The sequence below is a fragment of the Argentina anserina genome, chromosome 2, assembly GCF_933775445.1.
Source record: "Argentina anserina chromosome 2, drPotAnse1.1, whole genome shotgun sequence".
In the NCBI taxonomy this organism is placed as follows: domain Eukaryota; kingdom Viridiplantae; phylum Streptophyta; class Magnoliopsida; order Rosales; family Rosaceae; genus Argentina; species Argentina anserina.
This window is the reverse complement of record NC_065873.1, coordinates 7261973-7284106: the sequence shown is the minus strand read 5'-3', so window position 1 is coordinate 7284106 and position 22134 is coordinate 7261973. Positions and strand designations below refer to the sequence as shown.

The following is a 22134-nucleotide window of genomic DNA, read 5'->3' as shown; positions in this document are numbered from 1 at the left end:
TAGCAATGGAGGGCTTTCAACTCTGTTTTATAAAGCTGTGGAGGACGACGACGTGTGTGATCGTCTGCGGTACGGATTTGGGGGGTAATGGATCTGGACCGTTGGAAGTGAGTCAGAGTAGAGATTAGGGGTTCTGGAGGGGTGGGATTGGGAGAAGGACGCGGGGTATTTAGAGAGTGAGGTAGGAGATTGATGCGGGTAGATAGCTTACGGGAGTGGGTAATGGGGAACGAATGGGAGGAGGACGCGTGGCGGATGTGGAGTGCGGGGAGTTGAATGGTAGTTGGATGATGCTTCTGTTTGTTCGTCCTGATTGGGTCGGCGATTTTTGTTTTGGCGATGGAGACTTGTTTTGGCTGGTTTGAAGAGAACTACACAATTCGTTGCTCAGAGTTTGACGGGTAAGTTTTTAATGAAACAAATTACGTATGGTATCTATGCATAGAGACACAAATTAACGAATGATGAAAACTAAGTTAGAATAACAATCGGATTTTAGGTCTTTACGGTTATGCTATAACGGATATCCGGAACTAACTAAAAAAACTAGGAGTTTTGTTTTATGAAAATAAATCTCTCTAAGTTTGGAGAACATCGCCCTTGAGATACTCGTGGGTTTTAGTAATGGTCTTGAGTCTTGACAACTTGAGGGTTTTGCGAGAATGCTTAGTTGTAATGCATTGTGTGAGTGATGAGGTCATTAAGAGTTGGGCTGCCATGTAAAGATAACATAGTGTTTGAAGTCGTGGGCATGCAAACGACGTATATATACATTGCTTGCAAACTAACAGGTTTCTTGCGTGGAAGTAACCAGTGAAGTATGCTCAAATTTCATTGCAACATAATGTAAGGATTTGAGAACAGAAGTTGTTTAAGGATCAACTAAAGAAATTTAATTAACCAAGACTTGAGTCAACAACCTCAGCTAGTTAGGCTTTGTTGCAAGGGGTCACATGTAGATTTTCGTAAAGATCACAAACAAATTGACCACAACCAAATCACTCTAACTGAAAGACGTATGCACGAATGCATGAAGAAAAGAAAACCCACATGAATGTATGCACGAATTCGCGATCGACCCTGGATAACATGAACTATACAATCAGAATTAGTCTCTTACCTCCAAAAATCACATGAAAATAGTTAGCTTAATTAATTTGCACAAGGCAGCACCGATCTATTTAATTGTAATTTCATGCATGTATGTTAGATCACTAAAGTTTGAGCTGCAATCCCCCTGGGCAAGAGAACCAAGACAAGAATATTAGGCCTCACTCTTGGGAAAGCCTCACTTCATGCTCAATATAATACAATTCAAAATATGACTTATATGAAATTAAAGATAGTCATATCAGTGAACTATTATATAGGACACGACCACTAGTTAAAAACTAGGAAAACTATAGCAAAATAGTTACAAAAAACTCGTGTCCAATATTGAGGTCTTCTTGTCTACATCTATTTTTATTCAAGGAAAACTTGTGGCTCAATGATTTTTTTCTTTTTTTGTACGTAAAATTAAAAGCTGATAGTAAATTGTATTAAAAAAATTTCATCTGAAATTGAGGCTTCTATACAAGTAAATACGTACTTCGTTGAGGCCTCTCCTACAAACCCAGTCTCGTCTCTAAAGTTTTTCGCGTCTAGATTTCCACCACAATTCGAGTCAGGCGGAGTCGGGTCGGATCGACAAAAACACCGGTCGTAACAATAGATTATGCAGCTGTAGAAGGAGACTGAAGCCATCCTCCCTAATGTTCAGGCCTGACCCCATGACGGTGGTATATAGAGCCATGGAAGCCTCCTATCCCTTATGTTTCTCAATTCAGGACGTCAATAACGTGGTTGATAATTAGATGGTGGTTAAAATTATGTACAGTTTGTGACTTTGTGTACATGACTATACATTGGGATTAAATTTGAGAATAAAAAGAGAGAAAAAGGGTTAAAATAGTGTTTCATGTTCCCGACATCCATGGTTAATAATACCTTCAATTGCCCGACAAAAATAGAATATTCTTTTCATGACTGGTCAATTTACTGAGACTTTGAGTTTTGGTAAATTGCACGACCACGTTCCACCGTTCTATTAAGTTTTTACTACATTTTGTACTCAAGTAATCAATAATTACTTCTCTATTTAAGTTGATAACTATTTACTCAATCTTAAAAAAAAAAAAGATGAACAAAATATTAGTCACTCCTCAAACTATCACAAACTCGACAGTTTACTCTTTTAAGTTTCAATTTCGACTGACCACTCCTTATACTTTCCAAATTCGAGCAATTTGGTCATTCCGTCATTTTTCCATCTAATTTGGGTGTTAAGTTCATCTAATTTCTGTTTGTCTTAAAAACAACTTAACACTCAAATTCGATGGAAAAATGACGGAATAACTAGATTGCTCGAATTTAAAAAGTATAAGAAGTGATTACTTGAAATTGAAACTTGAAGAAGTAAACTGTCGAGTTTGTAAAACTGTGAGAAGTGACTAATATTTTATCCAAACCAATTTAACTATTTACTCATATTTCTATGTCGTTATTTATATTTGATACAGAGTTTGTCTTTCTTTTTGTCTTTTGAAATAAAATAAAATTAAATTAAAATTCAAACAATTTGGCTCGCTCACCTAGCTTATGGTCATTTTATTGATACTCAAAACATGGATGGATTTCAAAATTAGATCAATCATCATGAACCATTAGAGTTAGTCTGGAGAGATTAATTAATAACCAATATTCTAATTTGTGCAATTCTCTTTGGAACAATCAATTTTCATATTATGTAATTTAATTATTAAACTATATTGTGTTTAGTAAGCGTTCAAAATTTGACCCACCCGATTTAGTATTCTGGCTACGCCACTGCAATAAATGGTAATCCCTCAAAGAGAGCAAACCTTTCATATGAGAGTGCTCAACTCCTAAGTGACCGTAGATGTTAATCCCTCATAAAATGGAACTAGTCATTAAAATCACAGCCACATACAACTGATATACGAAGAGGAAACAAACAACAACAAAATGAAAGTGGTTTATGGCAGTGGAAAGACGTGGGTAAAAATGCATTTGTTGTTGATGTTGGCTGATAACATAGACAACCGCTAGAGCTACTAAACCGACATTTCCTACAATAGTTGGTTCCATAAGGTTGACATTATTCCTCACCTCCTTAAAGCCATCATCCATGTTGGGACCCCAACCATTGTTCCCTTAATGATGTTGGGGGTTGAGTATCAACGAATCCATCCACCTTTACAATCATATTTCATCTAATTATGAGGAATCGATGTGGTGTACATAGAGGATATAGATTGCCAAATCCGACCACATAGCTCATATTATGCGGATTAATGCCTAGAATATAATCAATCTCAAAGAGAGTAAAAAAAAAGATACAACCACTATATCTCAACAAAAGATATGCAGAACAATGAGAGCATATAAACTAAGTGATCAATTGGTAAGAGAGTAAAAAAAAGAAAAGAAAATTACAGCCACTATATCTCAACAAAAGTCACCTAGAAATTATTTAAGTAATTCTCATATGTCCGAAAACTCATAAGGAAATCCAATTTTTGTTAGAGACTGATCATATCATGTTTAATTAAAGAGTGATAAAGGCTTATCACCTATCAACATCATACCGTTCGAGAGCAAGTTATGTCTATATGCAATTGAAGTGGGGTTCATGTTTGTGTATGTAAGGAATGATAAGTAGATGCTTATTGCTCAGTGTTCCAATAAAGATTTTGAGGGTTGTGGTTGGTGTGCCAATGCTTCAATGTGCCCTGCCAATGGTTTCTTCTACATTAAGAACTTTAACAATTGTCACACTTACTACAAGGTGTTAAGGCAACATAAACATGAGCTGATGAGTTCGAGTCTTGTTACAATATTGATAATTGATGAATTCCGATCTAATCCTTCTCTCAAGCCTTGTTGAAAATACAAGATAGAACAATGACGAGTAATAGCAGCAGAATATGTAGAAGAATTTTACTTTTCTATTGAATAAACGATATTACAATGATTACACCTTAATCAATAATAATGTTATTCTCAAAAGTAAAAATACTTCTTACTTGATAATCACAATCAAACATGAAACAACCTCACTAAGATCGTTGCTTCAAGTGTCGATACAACCTCACTAAGATCGTTGTAGTCACACGGATGATCAACCTCACTAAGAACGTTGATGTTGCCACTAAGGTCTTCAATGGAGTCACACATATCTCCTAGCACTAAGCTCTCCTTGGATTCACCTCTTTTCTTCTTTTTCTCTTGTCCGTGTATATCCCTTGAGGCTATGAAACCTACTGCCTATATACCACATATATATAGCACTGCAACTCCCTCTTAACCCTAGCACAAATAGGTATTAAGCCCAAATTCCCTCATAATACAACTTTAGATAGAAAATGAAAAAATCCATATAAATATGGAATACACCTTTTAAAATAATTCCCTTTTCTATAACAATTTCTATATACCCAAATATATATCAATCTACCCATAATCAAATCGGTGGAGACTTATTTGGTAGGAAAAATAAACCATAATCTTTTCCTAGTCCAATTAGGAAACAACTTCAATTCTCCTTTTGCATATCAAATCTTCATGACTTGTCCTCCACACCTTTGGATCTTCATCAACTATATGGAGGCCAATATATGTACCTTCAATCTCCCCCTTTGGCCTTCCATGCAACTTTCACCATCAAGTACCTACAAGACCACTATGAACAATGTAAGTACAATTTTTTTTTTGATAAACAAACTTTAAACATAAACACTAATGTCGTAGGGACTTGATTCTCCCCCTAAGTTGATGAAGCCAAAGGAGGAGAAAGTAATCTGAACATCATCCTCTTCAATCTCATGACGAGTGCTCCATTCACAAAAGCTTGCAAGACATTAGTATCATAGAGATCAAAGAGTAAAGCCTCAATATGCATGATGAAGAAATAAGTCATGATTCAAATAAAACTCTAGCATTCAAAATGACAGCCGCTTCGGGAATAGATTTTGGTCCAACCTTACAGACATGTGCAAGAAGTCAGATGCATAGATATTACTATCTCAAAATAACTATGACATATAAGAGATATCCGTCCATAAAAGAATGCACATCATAAAAATCAAGCACACGGCAAGAAAACCACACAGGTAAGAAGTACAATACTCTATATACTTCCATATAATCAATTATCATGGAAACCAAACTCTAGATGCATTTTCACAAATAGCCACTGCATGCAAATCACATATATATTAGTACACGACTACTAATAAATAAGAATCTAAAGAAAAGTTGGTTTGAACCACTCAACATAGATACTATTCAAGGCATGAGGGAATTTTGGAATCTATAAATTAGAAACAGGCAGACCACTCTAAGGATATAAACCATTTTAAGACCTTACATGCACTTAGCTCTCAACACTACTTGTAGGGGCATGACAGAGACCATAATATCACAGTAACACAAACGGTCCAAGCATATCATCCAACCATAGTAAGAGTTAATACAATGACCTAAACATTCTTGTTGAGCAAGACAATACACTTTATCAACCACACAAACAAACATCCTCGAGTAATATGCATAATCATTAGCCAATAGCAAGATGTGATGTGCATTTGAATATACTTCATAATGGGAATGAAAAAGAGGAGTGATTAAATACGCAAGCCAACTTAAACGACACTCCCCCTTAATCTCTCCATATAATCACCTTATAACATCATAATTCGTATTTTTCTTATTTTGATAATATAAGCTCAGTACATTGCTGAGATTTTTTTTTCCAGCCACCGTGGAGACCAAGCGAGCCCATTCCAACAGGTATCGAGTAGTTAGTCAATCCCTGGAGAGGAGAGCTAGCTTGGCCTAAACATATCATATCCTCCGGGGAGACCAAATCAGTCCATTCCTCTAGGAGTCGAGTAGTTAGTCAACTCCTGGAGATGTAGAACTAGCCTGGCCTAAGACTGCATGCACAAATTCCTTACACATTTTTTTTCCGCATGCAGTCACAATCTATAACATGTATTCAACTACACCGGCTCCTGATTAGGTGACTCAACTCAGATTTGTCCACTACTATGAAGTATGTGTACGTGAGAATCAAACATAAAGGCTAATGATCATGAATAATATCCGAGAACATTGGATGGGTGATCCAAAGTAACAATGTCAAGAGCCCTAAAGAACTAACAGGTAAAATGCAGTAACTCATCTATAGTAAGATAAGATCAAGGACAAGGAAATGTTACCTTGACATATGTACTCACCAAAGCTGTTATTTGTCAATATTGGGAGCAAATGCCAATGGCATTACGTAAGGTCAGAAAGCGTTCTGTATCCAGTGGTTTGGTAAACAAGTCTGCCTATTAATAATTTGTAGAAACAAATTCTAATGATAGAATATTCTTATCAACAAGTTCACGAATGATATGATAACATATATCAATATGGTTAGTTCTAGTATGTTGAACAAGATTCTTGGAAATACTAATAGCACTTGTATTATCACATAATATAACACGCTTTTCTTGCGGAATACCATAATCCTTAAGCATATTTTTCATCCAAAACATTTGTGTACAACAACTACATGCAGCAACATATTCAACTTCTGTTGTAGACAATGAGTGCAAATTTGTTTCTAATTATGCCGTGCAACTAAATTCTTACCAACGAAGAAACAACCACCACTAGTACTTTTCTGACCTTGCAGATTACCTCTCCAATCTGCATCAGAATAACCTGCAATTTCAGCGTTAGTTCCTTTAACTTTCTCTTTAATAAAACTTACTAGAGCTTTGTTAATTTCCACATTTTCAGTGTCGGAGCTTTCTGCGTTTTCTCCTCTGTGTGACACAATTTCCATTGTCCTTTCTCTGGTCTGAATGCCTTCTCCAATGACATCTCTAGTTGAATGATCTTTTTGAACCTGTTTAAAAACTGTACGAAGTTTTGTTGCAGGTTGTAAACTTTTATCAACTCCTCTTGATTCTCCCTGTGACTGCACATTTGTATTATTAGTTCTTGGTAACCCATCATTAGATAATTCAAACAAATCCACATAATGATCAGCAGTTACATTTATAGAGTCAATTACAGTTCTAGTTTCTTTATCATCAGATTCATAATCTATATCAATACAACACATATCACAATAAGCTTCTATGTGACTCTGGTCTTCCTTTTTCCTCCAAACTTTCTTACCTGGATATCTCTGAGTCTTTTTCACATCCTGCTTAGTTTCTTTATAAGATTTAGATAAACCGACAAAGTGAGAAATATCAAGTAAAAACTGATCATGTTGTTCCAACTTACTTCGAATATCTTTAATATCTTTCTCATATCTATCATTCGAGTTGATCACTTTTGAATTGAAAGAAGTATGAATATTCTCAGTTTTTTCATGTTTTCCAACATATGTTTCACTTGCCTTTGAACCTGTTTGTTCACGAACAAAGTTAGTAGAGAAATTAGAATTTCTATTTGAGCTAGACTTACCAGTATATCCAAGTCGGGTTCTATCATTGTAGCTCTTCCCTGAACTTAAAATGTCAGATAACGATTTAGAACTATTTTGAAATTTTCCAACCTTGTTATCTGTTCCATCAAGCAAAACCTGCAACTTGCCAAGTTTAGAGTTTAATAAATCAATTAGATTGTCTTTTTCGATTACCTCATCCTCGAGCATTTGAATCTTTGCTAGAAGCCGTTTTCTTTCAAGCACATGATCACCATTGTCACTTTTCTTTCTCAGGTTTAGTTTCTCCATTTCCCATTCCATTTTTTCACCTTCCAGCTTCTCCACTTGTTGCTTTAATAGAACATTCTTTTCTGAAATTTTCTCAGCAGCCTTGATAACTTTTGCTTGATATTCAAACATCTCATTATCCTTATAGTTGTTTTCTCCATCTTCTTCTTGATCCTCTTCATCCTCAGTTTTTGAACCTGCATAATCTAAAGAGAAAGAAGACACAAGAGCAAATGTTTTGTCCCTTTTTAGGGAACTATCATCATCATCACTCCAAGAGGACTTGTAAGCCTTATTACCTGAATCAAAATTTTTATTTCCACAGTTAGTAGCAACGTGGCCAATGCTACCACAAGTATAACACTTCTTATTACTATTACTACTACTTCCATACTCATACTTCTTTTGTGAGTAATTATCATTACGTTTCTCAAAACGCCTATTATTTCCATTAAAATTCCTCCTAGAATTTTGATTATTTTGTTCATTTGAAAATGACTTTCTCTGACTCAAAAATTTCTCAAATTCTAAAATCAACAGTTCATTTATTTCAGCCTCCTCAGAGCTTGATTTAGGATTTTTTGTAACACTTAAAGTAATATTTTTAGAATTCATACCTTTTGGTCTTTCATCCTCTTCAAGCTCCATCTCCCAAGCCTTCAGGTTTCCAATCAACAAGTCCACAAAATATGTGTTGAGATTATATTGTTCCTGAATCGTTGTCTTTTTCATCCTGTAAGACTTTGGAAGAGACCGTAATATTTTTCTTACAATATCAGATTCTTGTAAAGGTCTTCCAAGGCTTTCACATAAACTAGAGAGATCAGTAAAACGACTATAAAAATCATCAATAGTTTCATCATCTCTCATTTTTAAAGCATCGATTTCAGAATAATATTGTTGTAATCTTTGTTCTTTTACAGTATCATTACCTTCATTTAAAACACAAAGTTTATCCCAAATCTGTTTGACTGTAACGCAATTCTAAACTCTTTTCCTTTCTTCTCTGCCCATTGACGCATATAGAGCATTAAGAGCCTTGTGATTTCCTTCACTAGCCTTAATCTTCTTTTCAGTCCACTCATCTTCCGTCTTTTAATTCACCAATGGATGTCCCCTCAGTAGCTTTTGAATTAACATCTTTCATTGGAGGTTTCCATCCACGTTCAACGCTTCTCCATGCATGAAAATCAATACCATATATAAAGGATCTCATTTGAAGCTTCCATTGAGCGAAATCCATACTGTAGAACATGGGTGGTTGATTCAATCATTGACGTTCCATCTTTAATCCCACAGATCTCACTAAGTACGTCTAGTGACCTGCTCTGGTACCAATTGAAAATACAAGATATAACAATGACGAGTAATAGTAGCGGAATATGTAGAAGAATTTTACTTTTCTATTGAATAAACGATATTACAATGATTACACCTTAATCAATAATAATGTTATTTCAAAAGTAAAAATACTTTTTACTTGATAATCACAATCAAACATGAAACAACCTCACTAAGATCGTTGCTTCAAGTGTCGATACAACCTCACTAAGATCGTTGTAGTCACACGGATGATCAACCTCACTAAGAACGTTGATGTTGCCACTAAGGTCTTCAATGGAGTCACACAGATCTCCTAGCACTAAGCTCTCCTTAGATTCACCTCTTTTCTTCTTTTTCTCTTGTCCGTGTATATCCCTTGAGGCTATGAAACCTACTGCCTATATACCACATATATATAGCACGGCAACTCCCTCTTAACCCTAGCACAAATAGGTATTAAGCCCAAATCCCCTCCTAATACAACTTTAGATAGAAAAGGAAAAAATCCATATAAATATGGAATACACCTTTTAAAATAATTCTCTTTTCTATAACAATTTCTATATACCCAAATATATATCAATCTACCCATAATCAAATCGGTGGAGACTTATTTGGTAGGATAAACAAACCATAATCTTTTCCTAGTCCAATTAGGAAACAACTTCAATTCTCCTTTTGCATATCAAATCTTCATGACTTGTCCTCCACACCTTTGGATCTTCATCAACTATATGGAGGCCAATATATGTACCTTCACTTGTGATATAATAGATCGGTTAAGGAATAAAACTTTTTAATAAAGTTTAGAGATTTTTTATTTAATTATGCAAGTTTTACGAATTCTACAAATGTAGAGATTTTCATTATCTCTCTTACCATATTCTCTATAATAGAGAATGTTTTACATGAGATGTTGGAGCAAAAATGTGGTGTTTTTCTCTCTAGAATATGGATAATTTGAGTTTTAGAGGAGCTGTTGGAGATGCTCTTACCAAACGAGGGAACTGTCTGTTGGAATTATAAAATCATCACTTTTAATTAAAATCCCTCTTTCTTTCCTTCATCCAAACACACCATAAAGAAAAGGATTTATGGCCAAGTGAGATTTTGTATGGAAATTTATTGTTGGAATGCTATTTATCATTATCTTGACTGATATCCCAAATTTTGTTCAGCGGAAATTCGATAAATAGTTGAATTACTTGAATATATATACGAAAAAAAAATCAATCTTTGCACCTTTAAAATTAGTGTGTATATTTCCATCATTATGTTGTAGGAGAATTACTCTCCGTAATCTTCATGTGTATCTTGTCTGTAATCGCCGTTATGTGTAGCTACAAGCTTGAAAAAAATGGAACAAACATTGGTTTGCGACTAACATTGTCGCTTATACCACCGGTTTGTGACTGAAATTGTCACTTATACCATTGTGACGGAATTTGTCACGGTTTATTGAATTAAGTTACCATACTTTGGGACTTGACCTCTAATTCAGTATTTTGAAGTTGTATCGTATTGATACTAATGAATTTTCCCTCTTGTCAACCGCAACATGCGCCTGAAATTTGACATTTTCATGTTGGATGTGTTTATGCACCTAGTCCAGATTAATTTCTTTTGGTGCAACATCGTTTCTTTGAAAGATAGAAACATTATGGTCAAAATATAAAAGAGTGAGATATGAGAAGTTCTTGAAACAAGACATTCATTATATGGAAAAATATGAGAATATCTTCTAACTATTACACTGATACAAAATAATTATACATTGCGGTTATTAAAAAAAGAAGAAACATAAATGCTTCGGTTAATAATTTGAATGACTACATATCCGTTTATTCTCAAGTTTATGTGACTAATGTTACTTAGTCGATGCATCAGTAATTGATTTATGGTTAAGATTTCAATCCAATTGTTGGTTAAAAATTTTCATGTAGTTCAAATAAACAAACATACGAGAATGTCTCGATGTGATTATGGTTTCATTATCAAAAACAATATGTTAATGCAATGTAACGTATTACATACTACATGACACCACCTACATAAACCCACAGTTTTAATTGTGGCATAAGTCAAGCTTACACGATCTTTGTGTGGCACAATGCACACTTATATAATCTTTAATGTTGTTATTATACATCTGTTTCAGTTCTCCATAATCTTTGGCGGATTAGGTCATCATCTATTGATTTTGATCAAAACTTTGCAAACTGGCATTGCAAAACGCCGAATGACTCCGTGCCATGAGCATTTGCTCTCGGCTTTATTTTGAACCGACAATGCTTGTTGTAACATATTTATGCCTCGTTGGCATGATGAAGCCTTGATTAATGTCTTGTTATGACATGTTTCCACCATATTTTGGCAATAATTTGAAGTGTTGCACACCATGTAATGTACTCTATATTCCACCGGTTCAAAATATGGTGATGTTTTTCATAAAGTTCGTATTGAACTAACGCTCGTACAAGATTAGAGGAGTAACAAACTATAACATGTTCGCGAATTACGGCCTTTGCAGTATCGCCAACATGTTCTATTTGCCGCTCGGTTTTACCCCTAATGACATCAAAAATTGGTCCAGCTCTTGGCTCGGCCCTTAGGCCATTGGCATCCCCCTTGTCGAGACTCATGCAGCTGTCCTGCAAACCCCCCTGCCGAGATCCCTACAGCTTCCCTGTAGCCCCTTGCCGAGACCCCTACAACCCCCCTACCGAGCCCCTGCAGTCCCCTGCAGGGCTCCTTCGCATCCCCTGCACGACCTCCGCAACCCCCCTTACACGGTCTTTTCACAAATTTCAAGCCTTTTCGGCTTTAATTTTTAACACTGGAAACCCTTTTTAGGTATGTCTATGAAACACCGATCCTTATATTTGGATCTATGGTATATATGCATGATATTTGCAAGTCAAAATCACTCGTGTATAATGTTTAAGGGTCCCAAAACCCTTAAGTAACATTAGGCGTCCATTTGTGACTACTTTAGTGCACTTGCTGAGCTTTATTTTGTGATATTTATGTCTTAACATAAGATTACTTGTGTCTATATTTATGTTTATGAATATGTTCAAGAGACTTTGAGTGCATAGCTAGAAAAACTTAAAGCTATTAATGGATTTAGTTTTTAATCCATTGTGACTACGAAGAGAACAATGTCTTATGTCGTTATGATTCAAGTCACATGTTTTTATGCATCAAGAGAACAATTAAACCTATGAATTGGTTTTGCTATAGTAGTTGTCTACGTTGATGAATTAACAATGGAAACCATGAATTAAATTGGTGAGACGATAAACTACTTGACGGCAATACTTGTACCAACTTGTATAACCTCAAAACTCATTGTGCAAGAGTTCTTATGTATCGCTTCTAATGACGGAGCACATCTCAAAAGTCAATATAGTGTGAATTGTATTCTTTCACGTTACTATGATTCGGTTTAATTAATCGGTAACTCTCATAGGATATTCTTTTGAGCAAAGATGTTATACATATCAATATAATTCATCTAAAGTAATGAAGACGTAATCTATGCGTTAACAAGTGCATAAGCCCCCTCTATGATTATTCATTGACTATGCTCAATCTCCAAGTCTATTCTTTAGCAAAGTTTATGAGTTCCTCTATTCAATTCTTTTCCTTCTTCTTATTGTTAGAATGAGACATAAGAGAGAAGCCAAAATTGGATTTTCATGATTCACTTTGAGGATAAAATATGTTGTGGTGATACATATATCATGGTTAAACTCAAACCAAAACACTTAGATCTTATGGACCACCCAAACAATGACAAAATGTGAAAAAGCCTAAAATTTCAAGATTTACAGATTGCGGACTTGTCATTGTGTGGACCGGTTCACCTACTTCTCGGTGGTCTATTGAGGTTCTACTTACAACCACTGATTCCTAACATCCAAGGCTACCAGCTCACAAAATTTGAGGGCATTTGGAGACTTGAACATGGTGAACCGCTCGACATAAGTGGTCACTGACCTTTGGCGAGTATTTTGGCTGGTTCGGTGATGTTCTAACCGATTTTGGCAATGAGGCTAGTGATATTGGATTTAAAACACCCATGTTTACTGGCTCCTTAAAACTCATAGCATTCGGGGTTCAGAAAATTCAGTGAATCATTCGAGGAAGTGTAAAACAGAGGTTTGGTATTGGTTGTTGATGTGCCTAGGATTCCAACAAACCAACAATTCAAACCATAAGCTATGACTTGTAGCATGTCTTGTTTTACGGTATCCATCTGTACCACCATCATTAACATTACGGTTGTAATGATTCGCATGTTAGTGTTTAAAGTCTGACAATATGCATGTGTGTTAACAGATTATGTTAACAGTTTATCGTCCACATATTTTATGTGCCAAATTGCGCCTCTACAAGCGCATAATGTTAGGTCATTTGATGTTGAATTTTGTGTTTGAATAAAAAATAAACTTCCACCTATCTCATTTAGTCACTTTTGATGAGCCAGTCTCCCCGTCGTTAAGGGGAGATAAGAACAAGTTTGTTCAAGTTCAATGACTTGGTTTGTCGTGGTTTATCCCACTATGCCTCATCATGTTCCTAATAGTCCTATAAATGGAAGGACGAGATTATAGATACATGTTGCAACTATGCCTGTAAGGATTGATGTCCGACAAATGGACATGTATTCATTCTTTGTTGTTGACGTGGTGACTCCACAAATGTGGTAGATGGTGTCAATAGGCCGTGGCTCTTACAATACTTGATCTATGATCAATGATAATCATTCGTCTGTTTTCTTGGATAATGGTTATCATTGGGGGACGCCTCAATGTTAATACTAATCCAAATGAGATATCTTGAAGAATGACGATGTTGAATGAGTTTGATGTCGAACCATACACTTTGTTGAAGTAAAATTCCAACATTGTAGATTGGCCTACATGGAAAGTGCTATCTAGAAGGAATTGATGGTGATGATCGACCCATGTCGCCGCCACAACCTCTTGAAAAACCATATGATCTAGTTTTAACAAAGAGTTAGGTCATTGGTCAAGTAATTCAAACACCACACATGTAAATCCTATTGGTTATACCTTTGTTAGGCGTAATGAGAAATAGAAGAGTTTAGACTCACCTTATGGCGCAAACTCTCTGACAAAACGCCATAGAATCAAATATGAGACGGTTTGTTCTCATAATACCTTATCAGTTAGGTGGTTTCCAAAACAATTGAATTTGCAGATTGTGGTCACATATCATCTATGTTAGGACTAAGAGATGTAGATAAAAATCCTAATTGGATTGGTTTTAATTTAATTCAAGTGTCTCCAGACTACAGAGCGCGTTAACTTGATAAATGTAGGGATATCAAAATGAAGTGTGATGGACTCTTGATGAACTAAGAGCCAAAAACTGCAATTCTGAAGCTTCTTGCTTAATACTCAGGGCTCACCACCTTGACCATCCAATCAAGTCTATTAGACTGGATAATGCAGAAGAATTTACTTCGAAGACTTTTTATTGCATGACGGGATAGATGTTGAACATCCCGTAACCCTATGTTCATTCTGCAGAATGGATGAGCATGAGCGACAATTAAGCGATTATAGCTTATAGCCAGAGCCCTCGTTACACATATGTAATTTACCCATAACTGCATGAGGATATTCAATATTGCATGTAACTATACTTAGAATGAAAGGATCTTGAGAATACTAGGTCTCAAAAGTGATGACCTTTATTGATGGTGTTCTTCCATTGGTTGGCTAAAGGCAGTAAGAACGTTCAACCGATGCTTAGAAGTATTCCATGAATTAAGGAGAAGACGTGTTTCCGCCACTTGAGCGATGATAAGTCTTAAGAAATGAAACTTATAATATTTAAGTATGATATGTGTATGCGTGTACTTGTTGTAATATACTTGACTCGACATCTCATTCGGTTTAAACTCATAAGGCCAATATGATGGCTGAGTACGCCCACACATATGTCAATGCTTGAACACAACACGTTATGACATCAAATCCTATATCCCAACACAAAAGACACTTTAATGAAGCGATGTCAGAATCTGCCCAGATTCATAGGTAAATTTTCACGGGACCTATAGGGCAGCTCACTTGTTAGAAAATAGTGAATTTGGTATCATTGGAAATCTCTGTGTGTCTAATTTCCAGGGACACCAACCATTTGACCATATATATTATATTGAGTGAGTTATAGCTGTTTTTGTTAAATATGACGGTTCTATCCAAAACCTGCAGCTGAGTCAACTTCGACAGAGCTTTGTGATCAGTTTTGAATGAACTAGGTTATGAATCATATATCACTAGAAAGCCACGGGTGTCTACTAATCATTACTTTTTACAGTTCATCCATACCTATTGAGTTGAAGAAGTTTTAACTGTTTAAGTGTGTGAAGGTCATACCACGCGTGAATCTGTTTTTCATTACAAACTCTTGTTTTGAGTTGTTATTCAATTCTCTTTCTTTTGATCCATGTACAGATAAATGTATATGTTTGATTTAAGAATGTTTGGCGAGATTTGATATTCAAATCATTGACCCATATCTACTTTTGAAGAATGTGAAGAGCGTTCGTATATGTAATCTATCTAAACTCTGAGATTGAGTTACTGATAAGGGGAGTTGTTTTACAGACTTCAGGGGAGTCTATACCACATGTTATATTCAATTGTATTTGATGCGTTGTGCTCTTTTCCATTCAACCAAGCTTTTTTATTTTACTCAAGAGGTTTTTATTTTGCTTGGCAAGGTTTTTACCGATGCAATAGTTGTGCACCATGACCCATTAGGACCGCGATACATGGGGGAGTGTTGTAACAGAATTACTCTCCGTAATATTCATGTGTATCTTGTCCTAATTAATATATGTTAGTCTAGATAAAGAAGAATATATATATAATATCTGAATATACGAGATATTCAATGTAATGCTTATATAAAGGTCTCCATTATCAATGAATAAAGATGTTGTTTCTCTTTATTTTAATGTGTATTACATTATTCTGTAACATATTATTAGGGATGACAATATTACCCATTGGATAGGGTATTCACGGGTATTCGACCCTAATGGGGCTGTGTAATGGGTAAAAATAGGGAACATGTATGGAGATCCCCTATATTCGAAATATGGAATCGGGTAACGGGTGGGCATGATATTTTGATCCCCATCCCCATCCCCACCCAATAAGAATAAAATATATATTATATATGTTTCAATATTATTTAATTAATTAATATTTATGTAAATACAAACTTTTTTATAGTTATTATTTTATTTTGAACTAGACTTGTATTTGTTTAATGTAAAAAAAAAACTAATTTCATCATGATATTTAGTTTTCATTTTAGATTTTAGATTTTTCTATAATTCATATGAATTTTTATATAATATAACAAAATATCATTAACGGGTATTATGACGGGTATGAGAAACGGATCCCCAGTGGGTATGGGGACGGGGAATACCTATTACTTTCTAAAAGAAATTGGAGGGTATAAGGACGTAATTGAAATTTGGTATGTGTATGGTATTTCGATCTCCTGAACTTATCTTGCCCATTGTCATCCCTACACATTATATATGTTAATTTGACTTTTTCAACACTTATAAAAAGATAGATAAAGACAAATAAAAAAATAAAAAAAGAGAATTTTTTTTCTTTCTAGCTCACATATTTTCTTCCCACATACGACATAGAAGATATGTAATTGATTCTTTTCACTTTCAAACTATTCTTCTTTCAATGTCTCATTGGAGAGAAAGGGATAGAACAAGAGAGTTTGGTCGGTCGTGGGCTTTCTAAACAAATATGGTAGAAATAAAGAAATGTGGAGGACGTTATTATGGTATAATAGGAGGTATACTTAGGTTAAGAAAATTTAAAAAGTAAATGGGAGGTGCATTGGGAAATGCAAATATAATCCCAAAACAAACTAGTAAAGGTATTTAATAAAATGTATTTATGATCTATCTCAATTTAAAACTTTTAACACTTTATATCTTCAGTAATAAATATTTTTGCTGTGTCGTTTTTCCCCTATCACTTCAGTCCCATACTGAGGTTTCTATGTAAAATAAACCCTCAATGAGTCACATCCTCCCTCCAACAAGTAGATATATAACAAACCTAGCACCTTGAATGATACACAACTAAAGGAAAAAGAATAAGTACCAATTCATTATCTTTGTCAAAGCCTTAGGCATAGACTCATACAGTGTTTGAAAACATCTTCCACTACAGTTAACTGTAGAAGCTTATCTTGGACTTTAGAAGTACCAATTCAAAGTGAAGTTTATCTATCTTCATCAACAATTTCAAGTCATAAAATTGGACTTTAGAAAAAAAAAAAAGGGAAACAAAATAATCTTGGACTGCTTGATAGGAAGTTGTACACAACTACACAATTGGTAAATGAAAAGATATACAGAGATAATGAAAAGATTCTTTATTATCATGAAATTATGCCTGTGATTAGATTCTCAGGTGTCGTTATCCTCGAGTTTCCAAGTCAAACAATGCAGCTTTTCACTCCCATTTTATCTATTCACATTGCCGCAGCAGAAATTTTAGAGAAGACTCCAAAGTCAACAGAACTCCTTCACAATCGAAATTTGTTTTCTTTAATATATCTCTCTCGGGGTTCCAGCAAAACCAGTTAGCTCTGAAAGTGTATATGCCTATAGAGCTATGGATATTCCCCACATTTATAGATAGAAAGCCATTTACTAGTATATAAGGCCTTGTCCTCTCTGCATAATCTCATCACCAAAAAATGGGTGCGAAGGGTTTTGCTTCTGCTTCTTCAATGCTAGCGGCTGTTTTGGTGTTGGGTTTGGTTTTGAGTTTGGGGGTGGTCTGTAATGGAGGAAAGACTAGTTCTTTTGTGAGGAAAGTGGAGAAAACTGTGGATATGCCCTTTGATAGTGATGTCTTCAAAGCCCCTCATGGCTATAATGCTCCCCAACAAGTATACTCTCTCTCTCTCTTACTAATGGCTAAGACTTATGATTGCTTTCTGTCCAACAATTGTAGATTTTTCTTGTTATGGTATAAGTTAATTTATACTTCTTTTTGGTTGTGGAAGTTGAATCATTCTAACCCCTTATTTAATTGTACCTTTATATGATTGTAAATAGTTTATTTTCTATACTTATGGCCTTTTTGAATGGTTAGTAGTTGTGATTCTGAACATTTAGTGGTTAGTTTTTCCCTGGTGTATGATGTGTGTATATTTGATTATAGGTTCATATAACACAAGGAGACCAGCTGGGAAAGGCAGTGATTGTGTCATGGGTGACTGTGAATGAACCAGGTTTAAGCAAAGTTCTCTACTGGAGCGCAAATAGCAAGAAAAATATAGCTGTGGGTAAATTTAACACCTACAAGTACTACAATTACAGCTCTCCTTACATTCATCATGTGACAATCAGAAATTTAAAGGTATATTTGATTTGCTTTGTGTTTCGAGTTGTCCTTTCTTTTGTTTCAAATTAATGGTTCATACAATCTGTATGAGATGCACCAAACAAGGTTTTGGGATTTGCTGATCCAATGATAAAATGCAGGCTGAGTGTGTGAATTACATTATGATAGAAACATCGTGTTTTTTGCAGTACAATACCAAATACTACTATGAGGTTGGGATTGGACACTCAAAACGGCAATTCTGGTTTGTGACTCCTCCACCAGTTGGGCCAGATGTTCCTTACACTTTTGGTCTCATAGGTAACTATTTTGTATGAGATACAGCTAAGTGGTTCTGAGAAAGCATATTTAAATGCAAGCTATATCATAGAAAGCAGTCTGCTTTTCGGCCATTATTTGAGAAGTATTTTTGCTTCATTGTCTGTGCATGTTCAATGTGATTTACAATTCTGAGTATTTTCTGCCATTTTTTGCAGGTGATCTGGGCCAGACCTTTGATTCGAATAAGACACTCACTCATTATGAATTAAACCCACATAAAGGACAAGCAGTATTGTTTGTTGGTGACCTCTCTTATGCCGATAACTATCCATATCATGATAATAACAGATGGGATTCATGGGGAAGATTTGTGGAGAGAAGTACTGCTTATCAACCTTGGATATGGACTGCAGGGAATCATGAACTTGATTATGCTCCAGAAATTGTAAGCGTCTGATAAGACATAATGTTGCTGTGGAAAGTAATCTTATTACCCTACCCTAATTAATCATTTTTGGTTATAGAAAAGATCATTTTTAATTTTTTATTATAATAATACCTGTTCCCTCTTAGTTTAAATTCTAAAATTCTGGCTTTGAACTTTCAAAATTTAACCTACAGATAACATCAACTTTATCTGGGGACTTATTTTATAATTATTACAGATGATAATTGCGCTCTTGCTTGTCTTCTTTTAACCAAGCTTTGTGGGTACAATCTGAGTTATGAGATTCCACTATAAGAATGATCCTCTCATGCAGCAACCAAAAGAGTGATAGGAGGTTCTCTATTATAAGCCATTGTAGCTAATTAGCTCAGAAAAGCATCTTCCTCGATTATGTTCAAGTTTTGTAACTTTATGTACAGCTCTAGTCTCCCATGTTCTAATTGAACCCAGAATGTACTTATTGTCTGAATTTATTTTCTAATTCTGAAAGAAATTCTATTATGAGCTATTTTTCTAAGAGACTATTGCTAATATTTTTGCAGGGTGAAACAAAACCATGGAAGCCTTACACTAATCGGTATCGTGTCCCATACAAGTCAGCAGGGAGTACTGCGCCTTTTTGGTACTCAATCAAGAGAGCTTCGTCGCACATTATAGTCTTATCTTCATATTCTGCATATGGTAAGTAAACCTAGCAAATTCTAAGCCTGTTAATTTGAATAGTCATCTAAACAGGGTAGAACTTTTTTTTTATTTCTAATCAAGTTGTAACTTGGCCCGAAATCCTCTATACAGTATCCCCATTGCTTCAAATTTAAATTTGACACATCATTTTCATATATCTTAGGTAAATATACTCCTCAGTACCAATGGTTGGAGCAGGAACTACCAAAAGTCAACAGGACCGAGACCCCATGGCTGATTGTTTTACTGCACTCCCCATGGTATAATAGCTACAATTACCACTACATGGAAGGAGAGACCATGAGAGTTATGTATGAGCCTTGGTTTGTGCAGCACAAAGTTGATGTGGTATTTGCTGGTCATGTCCATGCCTATGAACGAACTGTAAGTACCCATTGATATGCTATCTTCATAGAATGGAATTGGACCTGTGTCTCTAAACTTAGCTGGTAATCTGTAAGATTTTGAAAGCCAACTTTTACTGTATATATCTTTTAGTTTTTGATAATTTAATGGAAACCCTTTCGAGTAAAAGTTCTCATCTGAAATTATAAACAAATCCTGCTTATGTTTTTCGTTTACCATTCTCCATTAATACTCTGTAACCACGATGTCGTCTGAGATGTTGATTTGAATATGCCACAGGAGCGTGTTTCCAACATTGCATATAACATTGTGAATGGTATTTGTGCTCCCGTGAAAGATGAATCTGCACCTGTGTACATCACCATTGGTGATGGAGGAAATATTGAAGGCTTAGCAACCAAGTAAGTGTATAGTATACTGTATGCATGATACATTTGGTACTTTTTTTAGTGATTCGGTGTATGAAGCAATGAATCTATTTTGTTCTGTTTTCTGGTGCAGTATGACAGAACCACAGCCAGCATACTCGGCTTTTAGAGAGGCCAGCTTTGGTCATGCTACTTTTTCCATCAAGAACAGAACCCATGCTTACTACAGTTGGCACCGTAACGATGATGGATATGCAGTGCAAGCCGACTCTATGTGGTTTTTCAACCGACACTATCATCTTATGGATGATTCTACAAGTGCCCAATCATGATGATAGGATACAAAAAGCATCATGTTGATCTAGAATAAAAATGTAGTTTCTTTTTGTATATGTATTCAATTTATGAATGTGTGAACTATGTCTTTTTGCCTAATTCAACCGGAATGGAATGAGTTAAGAGAATGAAAAACAAATCCCAAATGAACTGGGGAAAATTCCATTAGAGTAAATGCTCCTCCACATATCAGCAAAGTGAAAAAATAGCAGTTTGAGGACATTTTACTTTGTCAACTATTGATTTGGTGATTCTCCTGCTTGCTGCAGATCCCTGCATGGCTGCATCATTTAGATTATGTTCCTATCAAAGTATCAACCTTGAAGAAATTGAAAATTACCATATTTTATACCAGAAAGCATATTTTTCAGCACATCACCTTAAACCCTAAACTCAATACCAGCTTTCAAACTCTTTTTACAACCTTTATCTGTGGATGACTCGAATCTAGTTCAGCATTGTTTTCCAAAACAGCGAAATGATATTCCAGGCAATCCGAAACGCTTTTCAATAGCAGTTGACAAGAACAGTCGAGATGTTTCCAATGAAGCATGGCAGGGCAAAGTTCTTTTAGCAAAGAGCAAATGGAAGTGGAAGTCTCCATCTTTTTAGATTGGGACATTCAACAAACTATCTCAAGACTTTTTTTGGGGATATTACATGCATTTTCAGCACAAATGAAGGAAAAAGCAATCCAATTTCAACTGAGAAATAGCAACTACATTACGGCCATCAAATGCATTTCCTCACAACCATGGTTACATTGGTTACAATGTTGGCTAGCAACTTCATCATTACAAGATGCGAATCGAACTAGTTGATTATGGCCGACACATCCGAGTCCCAAATGACTTGGATAGAGTTGAATCTCCCTCACTGGCTGCTAGTGCAAGGATGATGACAACGGTGTCGAAGTCCTTTCATTCTACACAAGTAGATATTTTGTGATTCTGGGTATGTAATTTATAGAAACAAGCAACAGCAAGAAGGCAGATGTGGCGGATGAGTAGATGTTCACTCATTTTGGTTACATAATTTCTCAGGAAATTAGAGCCTAGCAACGTTGTAAGTTTCCAGTATCAGTTGAGTCAAATGCAAGCAATAGCAAGAGAATGATTCGAT

At 35.4% G+C, this 22134-nt stretch overlaps 1 protein-coding gene across 1 annotated transcript; it reads left to right on the top strand.

The window, feature by feature from the left end:
* The first annotated feature begins 17702 nt into the window (after window positions 1-17702).
* LOC126781978 (purple acid phosphatase) lies at window positions 17703-21180 on the top strand. Its single transcript, XM_050507116.1, has 8 exons — window positions 17703-18091; window positions 18367-18564; window positions 18738-18849; window positions 19026-19255; window positions 19801-19939; window positions 20106-20326; window positions 20588-20709; window positions 20810-21180. Exons 1-8 carry the CDS (start codon window positions 17897-17899, stop codon window positions 21006-21008), a joined length of 1416 nt encoding a protein of 471 aa, XP_050363073.1. The 5' UTR covers window positions 17703-17896; the 3' UTR covers window positions 21009-21180.
* The last annotated feature ends 954 nt before the right edge of the window (window positions 21181-22134 follow it).